The sequence below is a fragment of the Lathamus discolor genome, chromosome 3 (genome assembly GCF_037157495.1).
Source record: "Lathamus discolor isolate bLatDis1 chromosome 3, bLatDis1.hap1, whole genome shotgun sequence".
NCBI classification, from domain to species: Eukaryota; Metazoa; Chordata; class Aves; order Psittaciformes; family Psittacidae; genus Lathamus; species Lathamus discolor.
The window spans coordinates 103,441,155-103,468,299 of record NC_088886.1 but is presented as its reverse complement, the minus strand read 5'-3'; the positions used below and the strand labels follow the sequence as shown (position 1 = coordinate 103,468,299).

The 27,145-nt window shown below is 37.1% G+C and overlaps 1 protein-coding gene across 10 annotated transcripts in view; it reads right to left on the bottom strand.

The window, feature by feature from the left end:
* Positions 1-26,792, bottom strand: part of CABCOCO1 (ciliary associated calcium binding coiled-coil 1) — a 68,530-nt gene extending 41,738 nt beyond the window's left edge. For 4 of the 10 annotated variants that reach the window (XR_010610771.1, XM_065670875.1, XM_065670882.1 and 1 more), the window contains exons 1-5: positions 26,430-26,500; positions 18,828-18,940; positions 15,889-16,058; positions 12,700-12,844; positions 7,828-7,900 (exon numbers count right to left, since the gene is read on the bottom strand). Coding sequence is in view for 9 of the 10 variants with exons in the window: in XM_065670875.1 (XP_065526947.1) it covers positions 7,828-7,900; positions 12,700-12,844; positions 15,889-16,058; positions 18,828-18,940; positions 26,430-26,447 (519 nt within the window). In the remaining variant the exon portion in view is untranslated. Of the gene's footprint in view, positions 1-6,138; positions 6,598-7,827; positions 7,901-12,699; positions 12,845-15,888; positions 16,059-18,827; positions 18,941-26,193; positions 26,378-26,429; positions 26,501-26,541 lie in introns of those variants that run through there. The other 6 variants (XM_065670876.1, XM_065670884.1, XM_065670881.1 and 3 more) reach the window with 6 other exon arrangements.
* Between the last annotated feature and the right edge of the window lie 353 nt (positions 26,793-27,145).

The window sequence follows — 27,145 nt, the reverse complement described above, 5'->3', positions numbered from 1 at the left end:
AAACACAGTACCTTCCTGAATAGCTTCTTGATCCATGCATGGAAGAGTTTAACACTGAAAATAGTATTGTTTTGCTGCAGACATAATGCATTGGCTTAACTGTGTTTTGTTTTGGCTTGGTTTTCTTCTTTTTTTTTTTTTTTTTTTTTTTGCAGATTCCTTACAAATTATGTTCTTTGAACTACCTAAAACTTGGGATGGAGTTTGCGCATATTATTTTTTACCAGTGTGCCAGCAGCAGCCTACCTGGTTCTCCCCAACTTACTTATAACACAAAGCTCCTTCAACAGTTTGCCATGCTGGCTGACCTAGCAACCTGTTTTCTAGATTCCTGGCTCCCCAACAACATGCCTTATGGACAGCTGAGGGCATGTTGCAGACCCCAGAATCATGTGGACCTTGCTCCAGAAGAGCCAGCTACACTGTATGGTGCCAGGACAGAGCTTGAAATAGTCTTCAGGAGCACTGCATTGGTGTGAGGGAGCTTAAACATAGACATGTAAGAATAGCAATTCTGTTAAAGTGGGGTTTTTTTTTTTTGTTCTTGGGTTTTTGTTTTGTTTTGTTTAAACTGGAATTAAATCAAGCTGCAAAAATATCAAAATCTTCTATGAAGGAAAATTACTGATCTTTGCTCAGCTCCAATTATTTTGTTTTATGCTGGCCAAGTAAAACAAGAACAGCTCCCAAAGGGCATCAACAGAGTAAGCTATTCAGGAATATTAGAAAAGTGAAACAAAATTCATAGTCTAATATTCTACCTTCAGCGACTTCAAAATTTCCTCAAGTCAATACATGCCTGCCAATCTCATTGTCTATATTAATGTATTGATTAATATTTTTAAACATGTACAATAGCCTTCTGATATAGCACTTAGTCATTTGGATCTTACAACATTCTGATGAATAGCAGAAAGATGCTGCCATTAATGTACTGTCTGTTCTTGTAGTCAAAGCCTTACAATTCCTAGCTGACCTGCATTCCAGCAAACAAATAAGCTATTACTGCTGTTACCAGAACTATGTTTACACACACACACATACAGAAATCAAGCCACTTTCTAAATAAATAACTCAAAGAGCACATCTGTGTATATGTTAATTTCTGCACAGTTCTAGAAATGTTTTACTGCCAATAATTCAAGTTTTTTTCCTTTCTCTCTAACATTAAAATATGTCAAAAAATGTGATGCTTTGTCAACTGTACAACTGAAATAAGAAGTTATGATGAGCTTCAAAATGTTTTTTGTTTGGGTTTTTCTTTTTTTTTTCTTTTTTTTTTCTGTAGTATCTTTAGCTTTTCATCCTCCAGGGTGCTGAGCAATGTGACCTCAGTTACTTCTCAGTTTAACTTCTGTATGTGAATAGGTCCATTGAAATGCAAGTTCCCATGTGCTTAAAAAGAGGTGCTTGTTTAAATGCTGGCTGGGTCAGAACCATAGTGCTCAGCATACTGAAGGCATAGCCTATGTCAGCTATTTGGCATTTTTTGTGCCTGAACTTTTACTTTCATGACTTCATGCATGTTACTGAATTAAAAAGCAGGTTTGCTTTGTATTCGATGTTTCCTTAGAAAATAATTTTAAGAACATTTTATCAATCATTCTCTAAAGAAGGATTTGTAAAAAGTACTCAGCACTGGCTTATGAATTCCACTAACTCTCTGGAGCCCCCACTGGCTGTCAGGGCAGCACAGCTCAACTACCAAAACTCAGCAATGTTAAAATTGCCATAGAAGACTATTAACACGCGACCTGTGTGGAAACGTAACTGTTAAAAATCAGTATATGTCCACTACTGGCAAACGAATAGACCAAAGACAATCTTTGAAAAGGGTGGTTTCTACTGTGCTAGATATGCTTAAAAAATTGCAAGAAATACTGCATACAATTCCAACAGACTCCACTTTTCATTCAGAATAATCACAAGTTCTTCAAGGTCTCTCTAGTTATAGTCATAGCAAGCTTCAAGATCAAAGGACTGAATATCAGTGATTTTTGTCACAAAACCGACTGGCTCTCCAGCTGGTTACTTCAGTAATCTGGTCTTGGGTACTACATACTTCTGTAACGGACATCAAAAATTTCCCCACAGACATCAAAAGACCAAGTACCAGTTTGCTAGTTTTAAACATTCATAATCGTAAAATAATGAACCTACTCCTGAAGCTGTAGTTTTGATCTTCTTAGCAGTAAAGGCTTGAGGAACACATTTTGAAGAAAAAAATAAATAAGGACACGGGAATTAAAGAAAAATGGAATATAACACAACATCAGTTTATCAAAGATGCATGATGCCAGACTAATTTCATAGTTTATTTAATAAGATAACTGATTTTCTAGACAAAAGAAATGTCAGAGACATGAGCAATTCGCGTGAGGACAAGAATATAATACAGATGGGACTAAATGACCTTGGAGACTATTCACTTCTGTATTCAATGACAAATTGTAAGGTGACATTGTAGGAACATAATTTTTTTAAAAAGCTGCTGTGCACTGGCAGTACCTCAGCTGGAAAATACAGTAATAAAGGAGAACTAGAATAGCAGAACTACAGCGACAGCACCATATGATGCAGGTATAAAATGTGATTCTAGGACCTATCATGTAGGCTATTCCAAGCTGAGAAAAAGAAAGCGCTACTGATACTGTACAAGGCCTTGCTTTTATCTCAGGAACAATATTATGTCATTTTGTTCACTTGTGTTCAAACAAAAGTGATTTAAAGTGGAACAATTAGAGAAAAAGGCCAACAGCATGACTAGAGGCTGGTATGAATGTAAGAATGAATGCATCAAAAGCCTACCTTAAGAATGTAAGAATGCATGCATCAAAAGCCTACCTTAAGAGCAAAGATTAGGGAAGGCTGGCTTTTCTAGTTTAGCTAAATGAAGGCTCACAATAAGATGGCTGTCTCTTTATACACTAGAAAAATAAACACTGGGGATGGAACAAGAACTAAAAGTCAGTGCTGGCACAAATTGTCACAAGGAGAAATGCACATAAGCTTGTCATGAATACACTTAGACTGGAAACTAGAAATTTTATAACCATTACAGAAACCAGGCACTAGGGCAGCTTTCTGACTGGAAGAGCAAAGACAAAAAAATTAAGTTTTAAAGCCAGAGTTTGACAAGTTTCTGAAGAGGATTTTGTATGTTTTCCTATGAGAAAATAGCACTAGAGCCGACAACTGACAAGGTCCCTTCCAGTCCTATGCTCTTATTTCCTTCAAAGTAGTCTTGATGTTTTTGCCATGGTGATATTTACAAAACAAAGCTACAAAAAAATCAACTCAGTGGTTTTTAAGCATTACAAATATCTGAAACCTCCAAGCTTTGAAGAACATGCACTCCATTAGCTGGGGAATGAGTCTCTCTAGTGTGAACTGATGTGCTTATGGAAATATTCTGGTTTCATACATCTTTAAAATGCAGTTCTTGAGAAATCATTGAGCAAATTTGTTTAAACATGATTGATTAACCAATCTAAATATGCAACACCTAATGAGGATTACATATCAAAGTCAAGTCCCAGACTTCAGGGCTTTTGCCATCAGAAAAAAAAGCTTTATTAGCCCTCAAATAATATATTCTTCCTAACAACCCTCTTAAATTCAAGCACAGAAGGGATTTTGTTCAAACTTTCAAAAAAAAAAAAAAAAAAAAAAGAAAAAACCCAGAAACCAAACCAACCCACAATTGGATGAAGACCAGACATAGTCTGAAAGCTTAATGTTTCAGAAAGTAAGGAGTACATGGAAAGAAGGCATTAATGGAAACAGTTTTGGAACTCTAAGTACAGAGGATGATATCTAGTAACTGCTATAATACTGATTCTGCACTGCCATTAAACTTAATCTTCGATATTTTTATTGCAACCTGACCCACTATGACATCTCTAAAGAAAATTACATTGTACACTACTATTTCAAGAAGTCAAACTTAGCTAGTCATCTGGGCCATAAAATAGCAGATTACTCCGTCAGGCTGGCTAAAGCAACTAGGAATAAAACTAGATTTACCAACCACATTATTTTTATTAGGAAATGTTTCAAAGCAGACATAATCCCAAAAGACCTTAGTCTCATTCCATCCAAAAATACACAACAGAGAACAGCAAAAACATGAACTGCAGTATAAAGCACAATTTGTAAATGTGAGAAAAAAATACAAGATGTGCTGCAATGTATCATCCTATTAAAGCAAAAATGAATTAACATAGAAGCAGAAAAAGAAAGTCTTCTACATAATACACATATTAACAATTTAAACCTTTGTTACAAGTTGTGACATGTTAATAGGAATTGCTTCACTGAATCTCTGCACATCAAGATTTAGTCTGTACTCCTTTTGCTCTTTAAAACTGCAAGCTAATATAGGTGTACTAAATCATAGCTAGAGAGTAAAACCTCCAGAATGGGGGAAAGTTAAAAACAGTATCTTTAACAACAATATTCCTGAAGAACTCTGGTACATTAGCGCTACATGCATTTTATTTTGGATTGCAGCCACAGAACAGCTAAAGCACTGCTTCTTCTGTAATCATTCTAAATGTGGGGAGCTGCTCATAACAGTAAAAAAAAAAAAAAAAACAACAAAACCAACCAAAAAAACAAGAAACCTAACAACAAATTTACTTGGCAATCTTAACGCTTCTCAGCAATTCCTTGTACCATCTTGTTTTCTAACAGGTATTCATGCATACATAATATAGAGGTCTTTGTAGATCTGGAATGAAGGAGAAGTAAGTGGTTTGATAGCTAGAAAGGCAACTTTTAAATTTTAAATACTGCCAAAGTAGGTTAGATATGCGATATGTGTTTTATCTTCTAACCAAGCATTCATGTCTTTCAATTTTAACCTTTTTTTTTTTTTTTTTGTAGGCAATATGATCACCTCAGGCAGTCTGGTTTAAACGCTTTAGCCAATGTAAAAATATATTTAAATTAGACAGGCATTTGTTACTTTTTTTTAAAGACTTAAATACTGTCTGTATTTTACAAAGGTGGTTCTATTATGCTAGCTGCATCAAACACAGAATATTAATCAGACTGTGAAGCTCCACTAATTACCTGCCACATTTCAGTAACTTAAATTTTGTTAAGTGGCATGGCCACAGATATCACATGCATAATTTGAGTTTTGAGTCATTTCCCTTTTCTTGTCTGATTTTATTCTACACGGGAAATGACAGGGTCATTTGGAAATTACTGCAGTGAAAGATCAAAAAGGAAACCTGATTGAGAACACTGTTATAATTGCCTGTGTTAGAGAAAAAATAAAATCCAATGAGTTTACAGTCCATCACAGTAAGATTTCTCTGGAAAACACATACCGTGTTTTCTTTAAAAGGGTATCCATTACAACATAAAGTACTGCTATTATTTGTTGAAGATGCATCTCTTTTAAAGAAGCAGGTCTTCTCATTAGGCTATTCAACTTTTATTCTGTAGGTACTACTTTTGGCACACACAGCACAAATTTACTCACTGAGCTAAAGCAAGCCATTTCAGTTGAAGCAAATATTTTCAGTTAAAGCAAGCCATTTCACTGACTTGTCTCAAAGCCTTTATTTGCAAAAGGAGATAATACTGTAATTAAGGTCTTGGAAAACCATGGTTCTTTGTTATTTTGACAAATCTGACCATTACAATTTACAGTCCCCTCTTCCAAAAGGACAGACTTTTGTTGCTGGAGCTAAAAGAAAACTTTTAGACATTAGCAGCACTCAGCTTAGAGTAAGGATCACATCCAGCTGAGGACCATGGTGTGCCTTCATGGGCTTTTTTCTTTTTGTTTCTTTTTTTTTTTTTTTTGGCAAGATATTGTTCTACATAGCAAGACAGCAGTCAGCCTTTCAGCACAGATTTATCACCTACTTTCACCATGCAGATTTCCCAGCTGATCTCCTGCCTACTTCTGTTCCCTGAGCAGATGCGCTGCAGAGCACACGATTACAGGCACGCTCCTGCCATAGCCAACCCCACCAAACCACAGAGTCCCAGTAACTCATCAGGGTTTCAGCTGATAGTCTAAGAGACTGCAAACATAGAAGGTAATGCTTTCCTGTATGGATAAGAATTTCTAAATATTATACAGTTGTAGCAAAAGAACTTGAAGTCTATGTTGGGTTCACCTCCCATCACATTTTAACACATAAAGCAAATGCAGATAATACCATAAATTTGTATGTGTAGCTTCAATGCCTTAAACTGTTACTTATTGGAGAACAATGCATCACCCTATCAGAATAAACTCTACTGGAATATGATTATTGATTTTCTTGGGACTGCAGTGTGGCTGAACAAATTAAAGACTTTCTGCCATGTAACTCAGAATACAAAACAGATGGATAAAACTGAACTGTCGCATAGGTAAGAAAAGGCCATAAAAGGCTAAAAATTGTCATGAGGATTTTCATGACAGTTATAACTGTAGATTGCACGTGTTAATTTGATGGATCGTCACCAAAATAATTCAAAGAAACACATTTCTGCCATTCCTAGTAGAGGTGGTACCTTCAGCAGAGGTGGTTCTCCCCAGCAGACAGACTGTGCAGAGCAAACATTCTTCTGTGGCTGGGATAATGTACGCTGATCTCAGCCACCCAGAAATGGGTTTTAAGAAAACACAAAGACATTTCATTTAAGCTAGTCTACAACTGATAAGATGCATTACTCAAATTTACACAAGAAATCACTTAATCAAAACCTTATTAAAAATAATTTTGACAATTAGAAAGTGCTAACCAGCCATTGATCTGATTAGCTTATCTAAAAAAATAACCCTAATGGAGTAATGCTGAAGTCCTGCTCTACTTATGTAATGACAGCTTTGTCACTGATTTCATCACAGTTGGAATCGTAACCCATCTTGCAAATGATGAGAATAATTTCCAAATATTTGCATCCATATGAAGGAAAGTCCTTTTTTATAATACAGTTATTTAAAATAACACAGAAAGAAATTATCATTTGATGATGAAATGAAACATCGTTTACATCACCTGCTTGAAAGTGTGAAGAAAATTTTCCAGTGAATTAATTTTAACTTCACTGTGTACTGACAAACTAAAATATAAGTGCCATCAAAAAAAAATCCACCACCATGCGTCTCTGAGCAACCAGTTGTCTCCTAATATAAATTATAAATGTAAATCCTTTTCAATGTATTTTAACATATATCCTCAAAATGCACAGTCAGGCTAAAGAAAGGTTTATTTGATGAATTGAATCTGTCCATTTGATTGAAGACCACATCCTGCATCAATGCATGTTCCTATGTATTTTTTCACGTATAAGTTAGAACACAGGACAAAGTTTACAGTCAACCATTTCACTATTATTAATAGAACACTTTCAATATGCTGAGTTTCTAGCTAGCTTGTTTCCTTGCAGTCAGTATAATTAACTGTTGGAGAAACAAAACTCTTTACATACACATGCGTACATAAATATTAGGACTGTGGTCAGCCTAGGTTTGGAACACAACCTTTTCTGGTTTTGATTGCTGATTTTGAAAGTCAGACTCATGCATTGCTAATTGAAATTACATGCATCTACTTATAAATACATACACAAAAGTATTCCTGATTTAACACAACTAACATTTTAACCAAGCAATGCATTTACACTTTTTTGAAATCCAAAATTAATTCTGACTATAAGGATCAAAACATCTAACTTGTATTCTTTAATCAGCCATTTTACGCTAGCAATACAGTAATGTTGACATGAAGTTGCTTTGAGCAATATAAAACATATGCTACAGTGCATTCATTAAATAACTCTGCATAATGAGTTCCATCTATATAAATGACTTACCTCATTACTTGTCACAAGTTCTTCTCTTGGACTACAGAAGAGGTATTCGTATAGTTTATAGTGTTTAAATAAGCTGGAAAACAAGAGAATATAGTACTATTACAGCTATAAATCTTTGGAAAGGTAATAATATTAAAAATTCTGTTAAACTTAGAGTTACTCTCCAGCACCGTAGTACTCCAAATTTTTTAAAAAATCCGTTGTTTAACCTCAAGTACAAAATGCAGAATATTTAATTTACAGCATTTACTATCGATATGGCCATAAAAAATACAGGAAGATACTTCAAAATACATCCACTTTGTCCTTATGAAATTGAACTCTGAGAAGACAGTTCTACTCTGAAAAAAAGTAATAAACAAAGCCAAATCAGCTTACAGATTCTGGGATGCACTGCCAGTCTGGGGATCAAGTTGATCTTGGAACACCAACACAATAAGGAAAGGAAGCATTTATTATCTCATGTTGCAAAATCACCATAGTATTTCCTCAAATTAAAACTAAAGAACTAGACTGACATGCTGGAGTTTTTTGCATTACAACAAAAGTAACTTTAAGTAGAATTTGTCAATGCCCTAAAATATTTATCTGCCTTAAAACATATACACCTTTCCTTTCCACATGTTTTAAATAATTTTTCCTGTTCCCTTTCCTAATGGTCAATGATATTGCATTTGTTTAATCAAAGGTTTGGTGTTTCACAGCCCATCTGTTACAATTACTTGTTCTCTTAAAATCACAATACAGAATTTCTGGCTTCTGCCATGTCATTTTGACATATGATTTAAAACACAGCTCTGTGATTCCATAGCAAGTCCAGGTTGAAGAATGATTACAAGAGTTCATCTCTCTCTGCCTGATGTACCCATGAAAGACACAGCAATATTTGAAGGGAATAGCTGTAACTGGTTCCTGTGCTTTCCAGCTAAGGACAGGACAGAGATTCCTTACTTAAAAGAGCCATGAACTGGGACAGCAGTGCCTCTTTGCTTGGCACTGGCAAGGCCACAGCTGGAATACTGAAGCCTGCTGTGAAGAGGGCTTTGAACTAGATGGCCTCCAGAACTAGATGGCCCTTGCAACCTCAATTTTTCTATGGGTCTATGAAAGTAACTAGTATACCCAACAGATACAATTATCTAGCTAATGCTAAAGACACTGCTACTAGCAGCAGAATATCATGCTAATGCAGTGGAAGCATGGTTACAATACCAGCGCCTGGCCACACAAACCAGCACGGGCTGCTCCTTGACACATGGTGCACCCTAAGCCTCACAGGGAGCCAGCCACTGCAGGTGCCACCCTGGCTGGCTGCCCTACAGTACTGAAGCTTTTCTCTCACCCAGCAGACTCACATCCCCATATGGCTGGCAGAAGGGCTCAACCAGCCAGCTGCATGCAAAGTGAGAGGCTGCTGTTGTGAGGCACAGGTATCTGAAATACAATCCTGGCTCTGGCAAGTAACAGAGAAGCCAGCTGTGGGAGTCAGTGCTCAGTACAAACTATTTTAACTGATTGTCTTTCCCTAGGTCATCATCAGTGTTTACACGATGCTACGTGCCACAGTACGAGAGGTTCCATGAAATACTGCAAACCAGAGATGACTTGCTTTAATTTCAGCGCTGAAAGTGCCTTCTATTGTACATCAGTGGTTCTTCTAACCCATGAAAGCAGCTTGGAATTAGGAGAATAAAATGGTGGCATGGTCTGCCTCTCTTAAAAGACAACAGTACCTCTTCCAGTAGTTAGTCAAATGTGTCTGTGAAACTTTCAAATGCATTTTTACCCAAATGGGTACTGACATTTTTTTGCCCCTATGTACATTTCCTAATTTGTTGAGAAGTATTACTGCAGCCTTGTTGAACACTTGGTTCTATGTGCCATATAAAAGTTTTATTCTACAGTTACACTTAATTCAGTTATTCAATTACCATTAGTTAAACAACAGATTTTTTTACCAACTTGCAAAAGAAATTTGGCTACCATAAACTACAAGCACGCTTACTCCAAACAACGCAGGCAATGAATTAAGTTGTTACAATATTTGCCATTTCATTTGCAGTACATTTTTATTGCACTACTTCACCAAAGAATTCCTGCCATGATTCAGTAGAGATGTAAGAATTATATTTAAGCAGACTTCAGGACTTAACCTGGAAATGACTCACACCAGTTTATGAAAATACATGTGCCTCCTCACATACACACCTATTATTTGGTAAAATTCAAACAGGAATTATTTGAAATAGAAAAAAAATATTTTAATGGACGTGACAGACACATAAGAAATAAGATATATATCTTTCAAACTGCACTGGCAGAACTTCACATTTCAAAGTGCCTTGGAAATGAACCAGATTTACAGCACCTAAAAATCAGTTCTTCCCATCTAAATGTGTTACGATATTTCTTATGGACTATGTTACAAGTACAGATAATTTATAATATTCCCCAAAATACAAGTCAGCACTTTTAGCAATTCTGAATTTCATTAATTTATTTTTAAAGAGAACTCTGTTCAACCTGGCACCCTTAATCCTGCATCAAGGAAAGAATTCCTCCATTTAACACTCTTTAAATCAAGTCACGTAAATTATACATCAGAATTTATTTTGAAACAACAGTGTAGTTTTCTTTCTTCTATCAGACATTATATAAATGCTTTTGTCTGTTGTGAACAATTAAAAAAATCTATACCAATGTCTTTAGCAATTACTCAATTAAAATTTTACCAATGCAAGTAAGATTAAGAATAGACCCCTCTTATGATGTCTCGTGATTAACAATGACATATTTCCCTAGCTCCACTGTTTCCTGAAAGAAAATGTCAAGAGCTATGTTGATGTGTGTTTGCCCAAGGAGACAAGATAAAAAGATGCTAACTGTCACCTTTCACCAAACCTGAAGGTGTCATTACAGTTGCTGCACAGTTTGTGCCAATGTGGTTAAGTATTTGTCCTCACTTCCATTATTATCCCCTGGGTTTATATCTCATCTGTAAAAATGTGATCTGAACTAAAATATGTCATACTACCTTGAGTAGGAAAGAAGCTATAGGCCTATCATTTAAAATTAAGCAAAAAAAAAAAAAAAAAAAAAAACCAACAAGAAAAACTGTTAAAGAAATACATTAATTTGAATTGTAATAAAACTAAGTCAATCTCTTTCTGAGTTCACAAAGGTCAAAGTACAGCCCACATAAGTGTGCTGGTTCAGTTCTTATTTAGAAGAAAAATATTCAAATTACTGAAATTACTGATTATATAACTGGACACATACAACAGATTTCACAGTATGTGTATAAATCCATGATTTTGCAACAGCACATACTTGTAATAAATTGAGCAGTTTGAGCTTACATCTACATATTCAGTGGAAAAAATACCATTCTGCTGCAAGAGTCTTGTGGCTTGATTGTATTCCCATCCAGTTAATACTTTGGTGATAGTAGAATGGAGCACCTAATCTCTTGAATTAAAACATTGTGACTGTGTAGGAATTACTTCATGGACAAGATATCTCTGAATGGATAATTTACACAAGACCTATAGACATGGCATTTGGAAAGAAAATTTGTTCCAAATAAATATACAAAAGGCTCAGGCAGGAAGGGAGAAGCAAAAGAAGACATTGGTTTGCCTTGAGTACAGAAATTTGAGATTTAAAGAGATGTTCTCATTTCATACAGGAAGAACCTGAAGTTTTTTATATTTTCCATGAAGAAAAAAAAAAAAAAGAAAAAAATCAGAGAGCAGGAGAAAGAGACATAGCCCAACTGTAAGAGAAATTGCCTGTCATGGATTTAAATCTCCAGTCTGAATTTGAGTACCCTAAACTGGAAAGCTATCAGCCACCTTAATATTTTTGTCCATCTTCAAGAGGAAATACTTTCCTGCATCCAGGAAAACACTCTAAAAGAACTTTTTTGACATGCTAAAGTTTTCCTAGCAGTCATGACCTCACTTTTTATGCCACAAAATCTCGCTGTAACCACTGCTCAGGTCAAAAAATTTTCTGAAGGACTACAGATGTAGTACAGTGTACGAGCATAAATTATGATAGTACCTTTCCAATTTGCCATCTCCTTATCCCCAACATTCATGGATGATACAACAGCTTAAGAAGCATTCCATCTATCATATAGTGGAATCAGAGATAGATGAGTATAGCCACTGTCTTAGCTATGTTATTTCCGTGGAGAAAGGTCTGTGTACATTAGTGTATAGTTAAGACTTTACATGGAGAGGTATGATAGGCTGCTATCAGATCCTTTTTCTTTCCTCAGATACATAATTGAATTATTGCTATTTGTATCTCTTTCTGCGACTGTTTAAAAGGTGAGACCTGTCACAAAATCTTTTCATGTAGATACTGAACTTTTGGTAGTTTTGAAATGCAACATTTTTATGACTCTGTAAAGTACGTAACTTTGAAACATTTAAGAAGCCAACAGCTTACTACAGCTGTAAAGGCCAGAAAAATACTTAAAGTTATAGACAAGACCTAGCATTTTATTCAGCTGGAATGTAAAAGTAGAATGATTTAAAAGAAAATCAAGAATATTCTCTATACACCACTCTCCCCCTTTTCTTTTATCACCCGAAACAAAGCCCAAAAGGAAGCTTTTCAGCATAATCTCACATTTGATAAACCTCCAGTCTAAATGTATTTAGTGGGCTTTGACATCTGAAGCTAGATCTGTACTTCTACTTGCATATTCTCTCTTCTTTTTAATGTTTTGAAGCATGGTGTGTGCACTTATGTTGGCATGCGCAGTATTAACCTATCCAATTAAATAATGTTAACTTTGTCAGCCGTTTCCACACTCTGTTAAATTATTCAAATAAGAAGAGATCCTGTAGAAATAAATACCTGATATTCAAATAATCAATGACTGCTTTGGCTTGCTCGATGCTGAAGAAATTCAAGTCACCACTGCTTTCTGTATCAATTTCTCCTGTTCCAGCCATCGCTCTTCCAAGTTCTTTTAAGTTGTCTCCTAAGCTCATATGTTTGTCTGCAAAGTAGACCCAAATAACAAAACCGACATAAATAAGACAGGGTGGGGTTTTGGTTTTTTGTTTTGTGCTGGGTTTTTTTCCATTTTAATTACAAGACTTGAAGTTTAAGTAGTTATGAGCCACATAGAAGCTTTAAAAGCAACAGCAGTCATACATTTTGTTTGTTGACATTATTCTTGTCAATAAAATGTGCATTAAAATTCCATCACAAAACCACCAAGCCACCCTCATAATGTAAGGATCACAATAATGAGTGTTTAAGATACTACAGCCTGGCCTCTTTACTTAGGCAGAGGTAACCACAGGCAGAATAGTATGTAAATTTAAGATGCTTAGTATGTTTATCTTTAAAATAAATTTATTATACTTTATGTATTGTAAAATATTGTTCTTCTGACCCTGTCCATATTAATGACTTATCTTACATAAATCATTAATACAGAAACAGATATTAAAATGGGTAATCAATTTTTTTTTAAGTGCTTACAGTCATAATTAAACATTAATATGCATAATACTCTGCATGCATTCTCAAACTTGGAGACATTTTTGCACACCCCCCAAAATAGATAATGACTTTACATTTTTAACCTGGAAGTCAAAACCAAATGCCAAACAGCTTTGAATTAAAATTTAAATTCTGTTTGTTAACTGTCTTTATAAAGAGGAAAATCTGAAATATATCAGTTTGCTGAACCTTTATAAAGAAAGGATTCATCTTTCTGATTTGTGTACAGTGTGTACCATCACTAGAACCGTGGTGGAGTTTAAAAACAAAGTTTTGAATACAATTTACCTGGGTTTTTTTAAGTCTAAAAATATCTAGAGTAGAAAAATGGGGAAATATCTACCAGTGGTGAAATAGATTTACTTCCCTTATTGTTTTAAGTCTCTTCTGATCTGCTTCTTGATTTTTTGGACAGAAAACAAGTTAAAATACTTATAAGATTCTGGTCTAGTTTTGCTCTTTAATGCTACAGCAAGCAACCCCCTGAAAATTTCACCAATAGAAGCCATGGGAAATGAGATAGAGTAACAGAACTGGAAATACCAGTTAGTAGCGAAGTAAAGCCATATAATAAAATTCTGGAAAGTCACAACACCCAGGCCCAGGTCTGTCACCAGCTAGTCCAAATTTTCTCTTTCCTTTGTACACCTGAGTTTCAGCCCCAACTGTCTCAGGAAGGCTTTCACAGTCCTTCTGAGGTAGGTAGCACTTTACCCTCAATGTATAGGAGATGAATCAAATCACATAAGTAACTCCAGCTCCCAGTCAACCAAAGCCTTCAGTTTCCAAACCTCAGTTTTTCCCTCTTTTTTTACCAGCCTCAAATGAGTTTCCAGTACCCTCCTTCTCTAAATCCATTCTTCCTGCTCCATTCTATTCTTGCTATTATGGTCAAATCAGCTTGACATTTCAGACCACTTGGGTCCAGTTTAGGGAGGGGAAAGCAAAAAAGGTCATTAACATAGAAGACATTAGCATTTTGCTCATAGCTGAAATGTTTTGTCTTGTAAGTTATACCACCTGAGAACAGCAATTACAAGGAAATTCATCTCAGCCCTGGGCTGTACTTTCTAAGATGGATTATTCGGACAACTTAACTGTGGAGAAAATAAAAGAAATCTCCTGTAAACATTTACAGACTTCATTTCCTTTCCCTAAAAGCCATGTATCTTAGTCAAATCTGAATGGATTTTCACAGGACAGCAAAAAGTAAATTCACATCACTTGCTAAACCATATGTCTTTATTTCAAAACATAAAGGTATTGGAGCTGTTAGGGAAAAAAAAAAAAAGGGACAAAATAATACTTTTTTTTTTATCCCCCACAGCCTCTGTCTGTAAGCCCATTGAACTGTTTTAGTCGTAATTTTATATATAAAAATTAATGAGAGGGAGACGTTGCTATGGAAAATTTCTGTTTAAAGAGTTAAAGTTTGGCAAAGTTTTATGCAACTGAGATCACATTCCTGAAAAATGTCAGTCAGCTTTAATAATCGGTTATGCTACCAGCTTGTCTGGTACACATGTATTGCATACAGTCTCATAAAACTAATTTCTGACACGTTTCTATTCTTCTCCATTGCTATATTAATCTAGTTAGCATATGTTAAGATACTTTCTCACTGGAGACAGGAAGGACAACTGGAATTCCAATGATTGTAAAGCACGTACATATTCTGTCAAAATTCCAAGTCAGAAAGGCTCTTGAATTAAATTACAATAAGAGAGTATAATAACTATTATGAGTTTGATTTTAAATATTCATCTTTTTGAATGGAACTGCTGAGTCCTTTCACTCTTCCTCTGGGATGGACTTTTCTCAACATAATCACCTTCAAAATGAACGTTAAGTAAGCATTGTGATCTCCAGAAAACGGGTTTTAGAGGATGCTGCTATGAATATTTCTGGCAATTTTGTTCCCACTAGATGCAAGCTACATGTTTTGTTGCAAATTTCTTAATTTTTCATCCTCGGCAGTGATGCCAGTTTACTTCCCTCACCAGTTTTTAGTTAACCAATATATTTTGTGCCAGAAGTGCAGCATTTGCCATACTGAAATCTGCCTGAGAGTTGACCTCCAAGGATAAAATAAATGTAATTCACCTGCTGTAATGCTACAGGATGTACTGAATACCTCAAACAGCAGAGAAATGTGCCCAAGGCTACAGTAAGTCAGTCACTGAGACATCTGGAATCGGAATTTAGGAGCTCCTTGCTCTTACTCTACTGTAATTATTATTTATTTTACCATAGCAAAGATAAGGTCTCTTTAGGACGTGGTGGTTTTGTACTACTTGCTGTACAAGCAAATAATTAGTGATATTCTTCTAAAAAGACTACATTTATCTTTAAGAAAAGTTTAATAACTGCCAATAAGAGTTATTTTCAGGTACCAGTATAACATGCCAACATTCAAGGGGAAAATAAATAATTTTGCGATATTTGTAATAAATATTGCTTCATTAAAATGACTAGAAAATATTCTTGCCTTCCACTTCAGGTATTTATTTTACAGTTTTTAATTATACTTACCACTGAGGTTCTTCAACAGGAAATTTAACAGATCCATGAATCCTGAGAGCTGTATAAGGCTGAAGTTCATTTCTTTAGCCCACCAAAAACCCGCAGTATAATAATCTAGCAAAATAGCTTCTTTCAAAGATGTATTTAAATGTTTAAAATTCAGAAATTCTTTCAGGCTTCTAGAAGAAATTGCAGATTAAAATAATGAAATTTTAAAATAAATTACAGATTCCAAAGTTTTACTTGGGCTGCTTGTAATTATAACATCTATTGTTATTGTATATATGTGTATATCTTTCTGGAACTTAGCCACATCAATTTCTAGATATGAGCATTAATGATCAGAGGACATAGCAATTGAAAAACCAAACACCTATAGGCTTCAACAGACACTAAATGTTAACATATGATTAATGAAATAACAAAAATAAGAACATTACAAGACCCCAAAAGAAATATACTGAAAATCCCAGAGAAAAATCAATTTGTTCAGGAAGGTGTTTGTAAGGTGAAATGAAAGTCTCCACTTTTGGCTACCACTATTTCCCTCAGATTGATATACTTTTACAGCACACTAAAAGGATCTTGCTTCCCTTTCAAGATTATTTTTTATGTCACCTCCAAAGAAAAATTACTTTTGAAAATTAATGTAAATAATATAATATATAATTATTGAAAGTATGTAAAATATTTTGGAGTTTAAATTCCACTTTCATAATAGTCAAGACATTTAAGAGCCTCATCCTATTTTACTGGCACACTGTGGAAATTTTTCCACTTGCTTTAAATTAAAGAATTAATGAAAAAATACACTCTCTTGTAGGAGACCGTGCTGTTGCTGATACATTTATGTTTACTCCATCCAAACATAGAATTAGTTATGTCTTTCATAATAACTGTGGACATTTTTCCACGTGAAGAAAAGGGATCAGGGCTAGAACTTCAGTTTGCAGATCTGCCAGTATAAATTCAGCCATGTCTCAGGTAGTTAAGCTTTTATTAAAGCAGTCCTTGCCTTCTTAACTATACCAGACAATGCAAATGCTAGTTGTCATCACAGTTTTCTCCACTGTGTCTGTGTCCCCATTCCTTCCTAAGAAGGGCATTAATCTCAGACCTACTGATAGGCAGAAATTTTTCAGGGTTTACACCAAGCCAGTAGAGATAGATACACTGTTAAATAAGATGAGCTGTTGGGTTTTGTTGTCGTTGTTTTTTTTAATTAAAGCCTCAATAGCTAACAAAGTAAACCATATAATCCAATCAGTTTTAAAACATATACTCCTTTGTTCTTGCATGACAAGTTTGTACGGCTGCACAAATGCAAGTCGGTTAAAAACACTTAACTGTGTACTGAAATAGAAGTGGAACATGGCCAGCTGAACTTTCCAAGGTTTGAAACAGTCCATATCCTCTCTGAAGCTCCTGCCAACTCTGTGTTTTCATAATCAGAGCTTCTCAGGGATTTAGATTTTTCTCTGATGCCGCTAACAATGCCAGTACTCATTTTTTCAATATTCTGTAAGGCATGTTACTGACAACAGTATCTATAAATGACTGGGAAATGCTGGGTCATTTAGATTCCCTAGTTACTCTGATTGCTATCCCTTCATGGAAGGTGCTCAAGTACTGCAGAGATGGACAGCAGTATAAAACTCCATGATAGATAAGAATGCAGGATATCAAAATTCTTATACTGAATCAGATCCATTCTGATATTCTAACTTCAGCTGTGGCCTTCAAGCTGCTTTTATGTATAGATATGATGCACTGTGGTAAACTAACAAAATTTCAGTGCTGCTGCTAAACTGCTTAGAGTCCATGAAGTGTCCTGTAACTATACTCTTTTCAGTCAGATGCAGTATATACTTTATGTTCCACTTATTCCAGTGTGTATATATACACGTGATCAGTTGAGACTAAGAAGAAATGTACAAACTTTTAATACTTTTCTTTTTAATCTTAATGAGAAAGTTTCACAATAAATTGCATCATTAAGCACATTTTAGTCTCAAGTTGTACGTTTCAGTTTCTTCTAAAATAAGAGGCCTATCATGCAAGAGAAAAAAGTAAATGAGAGATTTTTAAACAATTATTACTGTTTGTTGGGAAGAAATTTTCTTTCCTGTTTTACTTAAAAAAGTATCCCAGAAAGAACTTTTTCCTCAGAACAGTGAAAAATAGAAGAAACAGAGTATATATTATGAATAATATTATAATCTCTAATAAATAGTTTATCTACTCAGAGGGATAAAGTTCAATTTTTTAACCCCCTCTCTAACCTAGTCCAGTGGACCAGCCCATTGACTTTCAATTCACTAAGAATCTGCTAGAGGACACAAGTCCTCCTAAATAATTTGGGCACTTCTGAGAAGTCCCATCCTTAAAATATAAGCCTGGAGTCTCAGGCTGAACTCCTGGCCTCCTAAATTTAGCCACTATTAAGCACTAATAACAAAGGGGAATGTTGTTACAGAAAGGACAAGATGGGCATACTTCAAAAGTCTTTGTCTGCCTTCTATTTCCCCAGCACACCATAAAGGCTACCCACTAATACCTTCAGCTTTCCATTCCTTCCTGAACTTTTCAGACCTTTCTGATGTTTCAGTAACTCTAACTTGGAGTACAAAATCTTACATGCTTTAGCAAAAAAGTTACCAAGTGAGACTTATAAAAAAAGCTCAGTGTTTGCCTGTTCTTATTTACATCTTAGTATTTAACTTACAGCATATTTAATACTATTGTAAACTCAGAAACCATATAAACATGAAATACAAGGGGAAGGGTGGGAGAAAAGGAGTCAAAGTAAAATCCAAATATGTAGGAAATACAGTAAAAAAAACCCTAAAGACTAATGATATAACTATCACAAAAGAAATCTAACAAATAGTCTATAATTTCTGTTTCATTATTATATTGGTTCTAGAATTATTATCATTGCCCCTTACTTTTGAACTTCTTCCTCATTTTGTTCTGACAAAGCAGTAATCTGGGAATGAGAAAGAAATGTCCGACTAACAACCTTCTTTCCACCTGTGGCATACTGATGTTGGTCTTCTTCCTACACAAACATATATATATAAAAACATATTTTTAAAAACTTTATTTTAGAATGTCAGTAACTTATCTAAATAACATTTTTATTTTGAGGAAGTATATAAGGGATTAATTCAACAAATGCCAAAAATGTAATACAGCTAAAATTATATGGCAGCAACACAATACCCTAACTATTTTTCACTAGAGAAAAGCTAGGCAGATAGATGGAAAATAGTATTTTTATCTTAAATTCATGTGGGAACAGAGTGACATATTATGTGCTGCACAAGACTAAATTAAGTTGCAAGTAAAAACAACAGAAATATAAAAGTGAAAAAAAAAAATAATCTATGAATCTAGATTTGGCCAACATGATGTTAGACTGCACAGTAATTAAATTTTGAAATCATTTTCTGGTTAGGATATTATGAGTGTACATACACATTACCATACTGTTTGCTCTACACCCTGAACTTGATTGCATTTTCAAATCCACTGTCTACACCAACTCCTACCCTAGGCCAAAAAAAAAGAAGTCCAAGATGTTTGCTGCAACACAATGGAATGCATGCAAGGATCTGACACTACTGTTTCAGGGAAGGTCAATATATTTGTAATACAGAAGGAAGCTCCTTATAAGAAATATAAGGATGTACATGTTATGGGGATACCAAAGTAAGCATGAATCAATAATGCCTTTTGAATAATGTCTTACGAAGAATCGAGTAATTTGATAATTAGTTTCTTAGGGTGTGTCACTGATCAAAAACCAGAGACTTCGGTAAGAAATCTATGAAATAAATAAAGCAGTAGGAAAAAAACCTGTTTTACAACAGAATATGCAGGCAAAGTGAGGTGTCAAAGCACATTGTAAAATGCAAGGAGGCAGACTCTTTACAGAGATGCATGGCAGTGGAACAAGGGACATTAGTCATAGAATAAAATATTCCAGTTGAAAGGGATCTACAGTGCATTAGCATGTGACAGCACAAGGGAAAATATTTCATTATGAAGATAATTAAGCATTAGAATAGGTTACTCAGAAAGGTGCAAGAATCTCCATCTTTTCAGGTTTTCAAGACTGAACTGGACAAAGCCCTGGTCTGCATTCACTGCCAGCAGAGCTCTGAGCAGCCAGCTGAACCAGCTCATGTCCAAAGGATCCCTCCAGCCACATGACTGTGGGTGTAATTGGCCCAACCTGCTTCTGTACAAGGACATAAAAACCTGATCATAATTTACTCATAGCAGGTACACTTCTGCACCTGTGGGACTTGGGCTTTACAGATGTGCAGCAAGGTAAAACTTGCAGAATAATGTTTCTAGCCCACCTAGAGAAAGTGGAATATTTCCTACCATGAGCTGATTTTTGAGCCTGAGCAGCGTTGTTCTGGGCTAATAATCAACTAACTCTAGCACTGGGGAAGGAGAGCCCCCAAATAAAGCTACACTACTCCCCCTGCTGCTGCCAAACTGCAAGATACACTTAAAATTCGGACTAGCTGAGTGGCAACACGCAAGTCTGATGAAACAAGACAGAGAACAAAGAATATTTAGTAGACAGATTAGGTTGTTTTCCTCTAAGTACTAGAATACTTTCACATGTACTATAATATGAAAAATTATTGTTCCCAACTATAAAGAAGTTAATCTCAGATACAATGTCTAATCAGAACAACAGGACCAAAGTAAACTAAGACTTCTTTCACACAGCACAGTTAGAGTCTGCTTTTGTTTTACCAGCAATAATTCTTGCAGTATAAAAGGAAGTACTTGTACAGTCAGTAATGCTGATGTAATTGAAGCTGCATGCCCTAGCTAGTGTGGGGGGGGGGGGGATGGTGGTGGTGGGGGAGGAGGAGGTGGGGGGGGGGGGGCGTAGGAAGGAATAGCTCAACATGCTAATATTATATGATTAATGAACAATATTTTTCAATAATCAGGAAAAACATGAACACTTTCCTGAAGTGACCAGTATGTTAGAAACTTGTTGAACAAGAGTAGAAGAAGTTAAAAGAACTGAGATAAAGGAATAACTGATACTGATGTTTTGGAAACTGAATTAATACCTGTTCACCTCTCTCAGTCTGTTCAATACGTAGGATACTCTACTATGTATTTTTGCATCATTACATAAATGGTATATTACCAGTCAGTCATTCAACATTTCAGTGACCACACTTCTTCTAAGACATAATGTTAACATTTTACAGGTATCACCCAGATGGACTCTATCAGTATAGCACGGGGAATTTAGCACTGTATTGTTAAGAAAAGCATACGAAAGCTCAAGGTATCATGGTTTTGTTCTCATCAAGCTATTTTCAGCTTCTCTGCTGTTACAGGCCAGGTGATCGTAAGAACAAAGTCCCTCCCACAAGACTATCAGTTACCTGCATGACACTCCCCCACCATTCAAGATCATGGCAGTAGCCCTGTAAACACAGGTGCATCAAAAGTCTTTCTTTTTTCCTTCCCCCTCCTTACACCTCATGCTGTAAGGAATAGGTTAGTAGGGAAAAAGTTGAACATTCTGGAAATCAACTTTTTATCTGAGCTCCAAAGAATCTTACCCAAACTAAATTCTCACTGCTTTTGAGAGGTATCAGGCAACACCCATCATGTCAGAAACAGCTTGTCCAAATATGAATTTTCTCCTGCCTCCAGTACATACCTGGCTTACTTCCGTATGAAGCTTTCTAACCTATATTGTACTGACAGGCCCAGCACACTTAACATGCTCATCTTGTTCTCTGAATTACAAACAGCAAGGACCTCTGGGAAAATTTGCTGAAGTCTTAGTATGCAGTGTTGCATTACATCAATATATAAGCTGTATAAGATTACAAAAGTTAATCTAAAAATAACTCCAGGTGTCTTTCACTCAGTCACACAATTAAAGGTGCTCTAGCATTAGAAACATATTCTTTGACCAACTAAAATTTGCAGTTGAAGCTTAAGATATTCAAGCTGTTGTAACTCAGTATTGCAGATAAGGCTATGTAATATGCACATCAAAACCCAACAGTTCACATGGCAAGGTGAGTGTTTCCTATTTCATCACCTAGGATGTGCAATGATATACCCAGCAGCAACACCCCCCAGTAATGCATTACTATCTTTGTTACTGCTTATAAGGATGGATTTGTGGCACCACTGTCCACTACAAGCACAGGTATCCAATAAGACTTTCTGTTCCAAATAACTAATGAGGAACTATAGGAGTACATAATTTAGAAAATTATTTTTTAAAATATCAGTGTTTCTGCAATTTTAAAAAGTAGCTAAAGTTCATGATCCATTTAAACAATCCTGTATTTGTGGAAAGTTTCTGTCTGGGAAGAACCTACACACACACACGGCTAAAAGCTTACAATTATTTTGATTGAATACTGTTTTGTCTTTTGATTGCTGTCTTTAACTACCACTGAAAATTCAAAGAGAAGGTATTTTATATACATGTTCACTGATGTCAAAGAATTTGTCATTCATTTCACTGTTAACTGTAGTGACTGACTGAGGTAATCCAAGGTGAGTTAACTCTGGTAATGCTAATCCTCCTGTGTTGAGGAAAAACCCCGAGCCAAACCAATCCTACCAATACACACTCCCAGCAGTAGGCTTAACCTATTTAAATACAGAGTACTAGAGAATTATTTGTTACTGTTTTATTTTCCTTCAAAGAATTATCAGCAGTTTCAAATGTATAATATATTTCTGGACATTCAAAATATTATTCCAAATGCTTTGGGCACCCCTTGTCAACAGCATCAAATCAAAATACCAAATCAGATATTCTAAACCAGAAGAATAAGATCGTCATTGAATCTCTCAGCATTATTCACCGAAGCAGTAAATATCAGCAGAAGAGTGGTATAGTTATATAGCAAATTGTAAAAAGTCTCTGTGTTTGTGGTGGGGAGGGGAAGAACTCTCTCTCAAAACCCCAAGCCCAAAGTGAGTCATCCCTGGAGTTTGGGTGAGGGCCTTTCTGGCATGGCAAAACCTTGAAACACAGCAATAGAAACTAGCATCAGTGTCCCTGAGGGAAAATAAGCTTGTCCTTTGGGATGAGCCCTCTGCAGTCACTGAAGATGGTATTATTTCCATTTGTTCGACAATACACCACCACTTTGCAAAATCATGGCTATCAAAAATATTCACAAAGGAATAGCTTACTAGATCTCTTAAATTATAGCAAATACCCAGGGGGTAAGGAACCCAAGATCCTCCTGTCTTCACTCCATCAGTGAAATTAGACTGGACTAAACTCTGCCTGCTATACCTAAATAGTTTCCAGTATCTGAGCTAGTTGATTTAAAGCCAGTTCAGCTAACTCTATCTGAGCGATACTGCTGACAGCAGTACAGATGTACACTGAAAGAGTGTTGCATATCAGTTACAACTTTAATCAAAATGGGAATGGGTAGAAAAAAACAACCACACAAAAAACCCAACCAAATAACCAAAAAAACCCACACCAGAAACACAGGCTGTTATTTGCATTATTATACACATTTTGTTATCAAGCTGTCAAATACTTCAGCAGAAGCAGAAAATCTTGAAGCTGTCTACATAAATAGTTATGGCAGAAACAAAAATACATTAAATGTGTTCACTGTTCCTGTTTGTTTTAAAAAGGCCCCACTTGTCCGCTCCCACAAAGGGAAGTTGAAATCAATAGTTGCTATTTTTAGTCCTAATATTTCTTTTGTTGTCAAACAAACAAGGAAATAAAAACAGTAACGCTAATTTCAACTACACTGAAAAAAGAAATATGCAGATATGTCAAATGCAAAAAAATAAAATGTATATGGAAGGAAAGCTTGCAGAGGACCATTATAAACAAGAGACAACAATAGTGTCCTCATAATAACAAAATATATTTCAAAAATTTCACACAGTCCAAACATCAAGATTTATGGATGACCAAATGCATTATGACATTAAACTTTACTGATGTTTTCACAGCTGCAGACTACATACTGGAAAAAATGTTGTTAAAAATAAAGCATCGGCAAGACTTGCTGAGATCAGGAGTTGGATATTCCAACATACTTTCTACTGAAAGTAATTTCAAGTCAGAACAATTATAAAAATATTCAATTTAAATCAAAAGGAATTATCTCAAGATCTAAGAAACAATGTAACAAAAATAGTGGTATAATATGGTGTTACCTGCAGCTTTAGAAATAGACCTTGCAAAGCTTGCCTCAGCCAAAACTAGAGACTATATAATTTAGAAAAATTGCACAAATCCACAGATCTTACCACAAAAATAAATCATAAAGGATAGCAGGAAATATCACAAAGGTTACCTAGTGTGCAAAACCAACTTAAATACGTAAGGAACACAACATATGTGAGAAGAAAAAAACCCAAACCAAACCAAAAAACCCACACCAAAGAAACACCCCCCCCCCCCCCCCCCCGAAAACATTCACTGGATTCCTCTAAAGATTCTTTTTATAAAGCCACAAAGTAAAACTGACAATAATTTCAGTGGTATATTTAAAAAGGATGCACAATGTACTTTTGACAGCCTGTTGTTTCCCATACAGTACACCTTGTATCCTTTTACTATGATCTGACTGCATTACCCCAGTGTTACACTGTTCCAACTGCCAAAATACATACTGAGAACACTAACAGAGAATATGGTGAAAGATGCATATATTTTTCATTAAGCATTTAAAATATGTAATAATACATTTTACATGAAAGAGAATTTATTTCTTTAAGGAAACCTAAACATTAAGCTTTTCTTCCAACAGCCATTAGGGTACCTTTGTGCCAACAGATGCAACTATTACACTGGCTGAAAGCAGTTACTTCCACAACAGTCACAGTAGCTTCTCAGTCATCTAAACCAAAGCAATTTAACTAGAAGCAAATTATCTTCTAGTAGCTACAACTACACAGACAGACTTGAGGGAGAAATTCTGAGCTGATGCAACACTTTATACATCCCTGGGAGGAACAACTTCTATTCTTGTGTTTCTCTTGACATGCAGCACGAGAGGAGTTGCCTGTCAGAAATAACACCTCTGACATCAGAGTTAAAAACTGCAATGCAAATAAAAACACCCCAAGACAAGAAATAAAAAAAATTCTCACCCACCACCCCCCTCCAAAAAAAAAAAAAAAAAAAAGAAAATGTTAAGGAGAATGACATGGATTTATGAAACTCTCTAGAGCACTGTGACTACCTAAGGCAATGTAGGGTGAGAAATACAACTGTGATGTTACTAGAAGCAAGGTGTGAGCTTGCTTCTGCTCCCTCACTCCCTCACTTCTCTTTGAAGGGAAACCGTACACCTTTCCCTCAACAAATAAAAATTAAGAGATTCCTACCACTACAAATAAGCAAAGTGTTGTGGCTGACTTACGCTGGACACCGGATGCCCAAAGCTGCTCTATCACTCCCCCTTCCCAGCTGGACAGGGGAAAGAAAATACAATGAAAGGCTTATGGGTTGAGATAGGGACAGGGAGGGATCACTCGGCAATTACCATCACAAGCAAAACAGACTTGACTTGGGGAGATAAATGTAATTTATTATCAAATCAGAGTAGGGTAATGCAAAATAAAAACTAAATCTTGAAACATCTTCCCCCCCTCCTTTATTCCTAGGCTCAGCTTTCCTCCCAGATTCTCTACCTCCTCCTCCCACCATAGCACAGGGGAATTAGGAATAGGGGTGCTAGTCAGTTGATCACACATGGTTTCTGCCACTCTTTCCTCCTCAGGGCAGGACCCCTCCTCCAGCGTGGGGTCCCTCCATGGGAGACAGTCTTGCCTAAACTGCCCCAGTATTTGTGCGGGTGTTTTTCCCCTTCCGAAACCTGTTATACCACTGTTGCTGATTTGCCTGGCCTTGGCCAGCAGCAGGCCTGCATTGGAGCCGGCTGGCATTGACGCAAGTGGACATGGGGGAACTTTCTAGCAGCTTCTCACAGAAGACATCCCTGTAGCCTCCCTACAACCCAAACCTTGCCACACAAACCCAATAAACCAAGAAATAGCTGTATACTTGAAATTCAGAGTCCACAACTGACTGAAAACCGGCGAGCACGGTGGGAGAAGTGGACGGTGGGCGAGGAGCTCACCAGGGGCAGTTGAAAGGCGAGGCATGGGATGGACCCGGCCGGGCCCGTGACACCCGAAGCCTCCAGGCGTTTCTGGGGGTGAATTGCCCGGCTGTGGCGGGCGAGTGCCTCCCCTTAAACTCTCTTGGGGATTAAGGTTACGCTTTAAACACCCCACCCTTTTTACCTTCTCCGAAGCTCAGTGAAGATATTTAAAACGCACTATAAAAATAAGAGGGTGCAAAGACGGCAGGCGTCGGGGCACTGCGGGGAGAGGGCGCAGGCACCGCTGCCCCAGCCCTGCCCCGCAGCACGCCGCCTCGGCGGCGCCAGCGCCGCGGCCCCTCACACCGCCCCCCGGTGCCGCGGGGTGCACCGACGCCAGCGGAAGCCCGTGAGACACGCGGCAGCCCCGGGGAGTACCTGCCCCAGCTCCTCCATGCCGCCCGCGGGTCGGCGTCCCCATCGCCCAGGGAACGGGGGCGGGGCCCCGACGGAGGGCGCGGCGCCGAGCTCCTCCCCCGGGAGCGCTCACCGTGGCCCGGCGCCATCTTCGATCCGCTGTGTGTTTGCGGTAGCGTTGGGTCACGGTCTTATGGGGAGCTGCGGGCGGCTTTTCCCCTTCGCAGGCTGCCCGAGTGCAGCACTGGCACAGCAGCGGTGGTTTGGGAGCAGGGGTTCGGCGGACCTGTGTGTCAAGTGACTGGAGAGTAGCCCTACATTGCTCAGGGGGCTTGGGGCAGACAGGGCCGCGGTGAGCTGCCTTCACAGCCCCTGCGCTGGATGCAGCTTACCGGTACCGGTGGCAAGGCACCCAGGTAGGGGCCTGCTTGAGGAGGGGTCCGTCAGCCTAGCGGCTCCACCTGATCCTCTCCGGTTTTGCAGCATGTGCAGCCAGTCACTAGCATCAGTGAAGTGCAGAGTTGGCAAAGCAGACATCACAGGTGGTGGTTGGAAGGAGGGCGCAGGAGCGTGAGGTGGACTGAAAACCAGTGCCATACAGTCTGTGAGAAGACCAGTCTCGGCGAGAAGGTGGCAGAGGACGTCTGGGGCACTGCTGAGCCATGAGGGCTGTGCCATTTCAGGGCCTGTGCCCATGTCTGCCTTCGGATTCAGTGACCACTGCTGCAGTGTGTGTG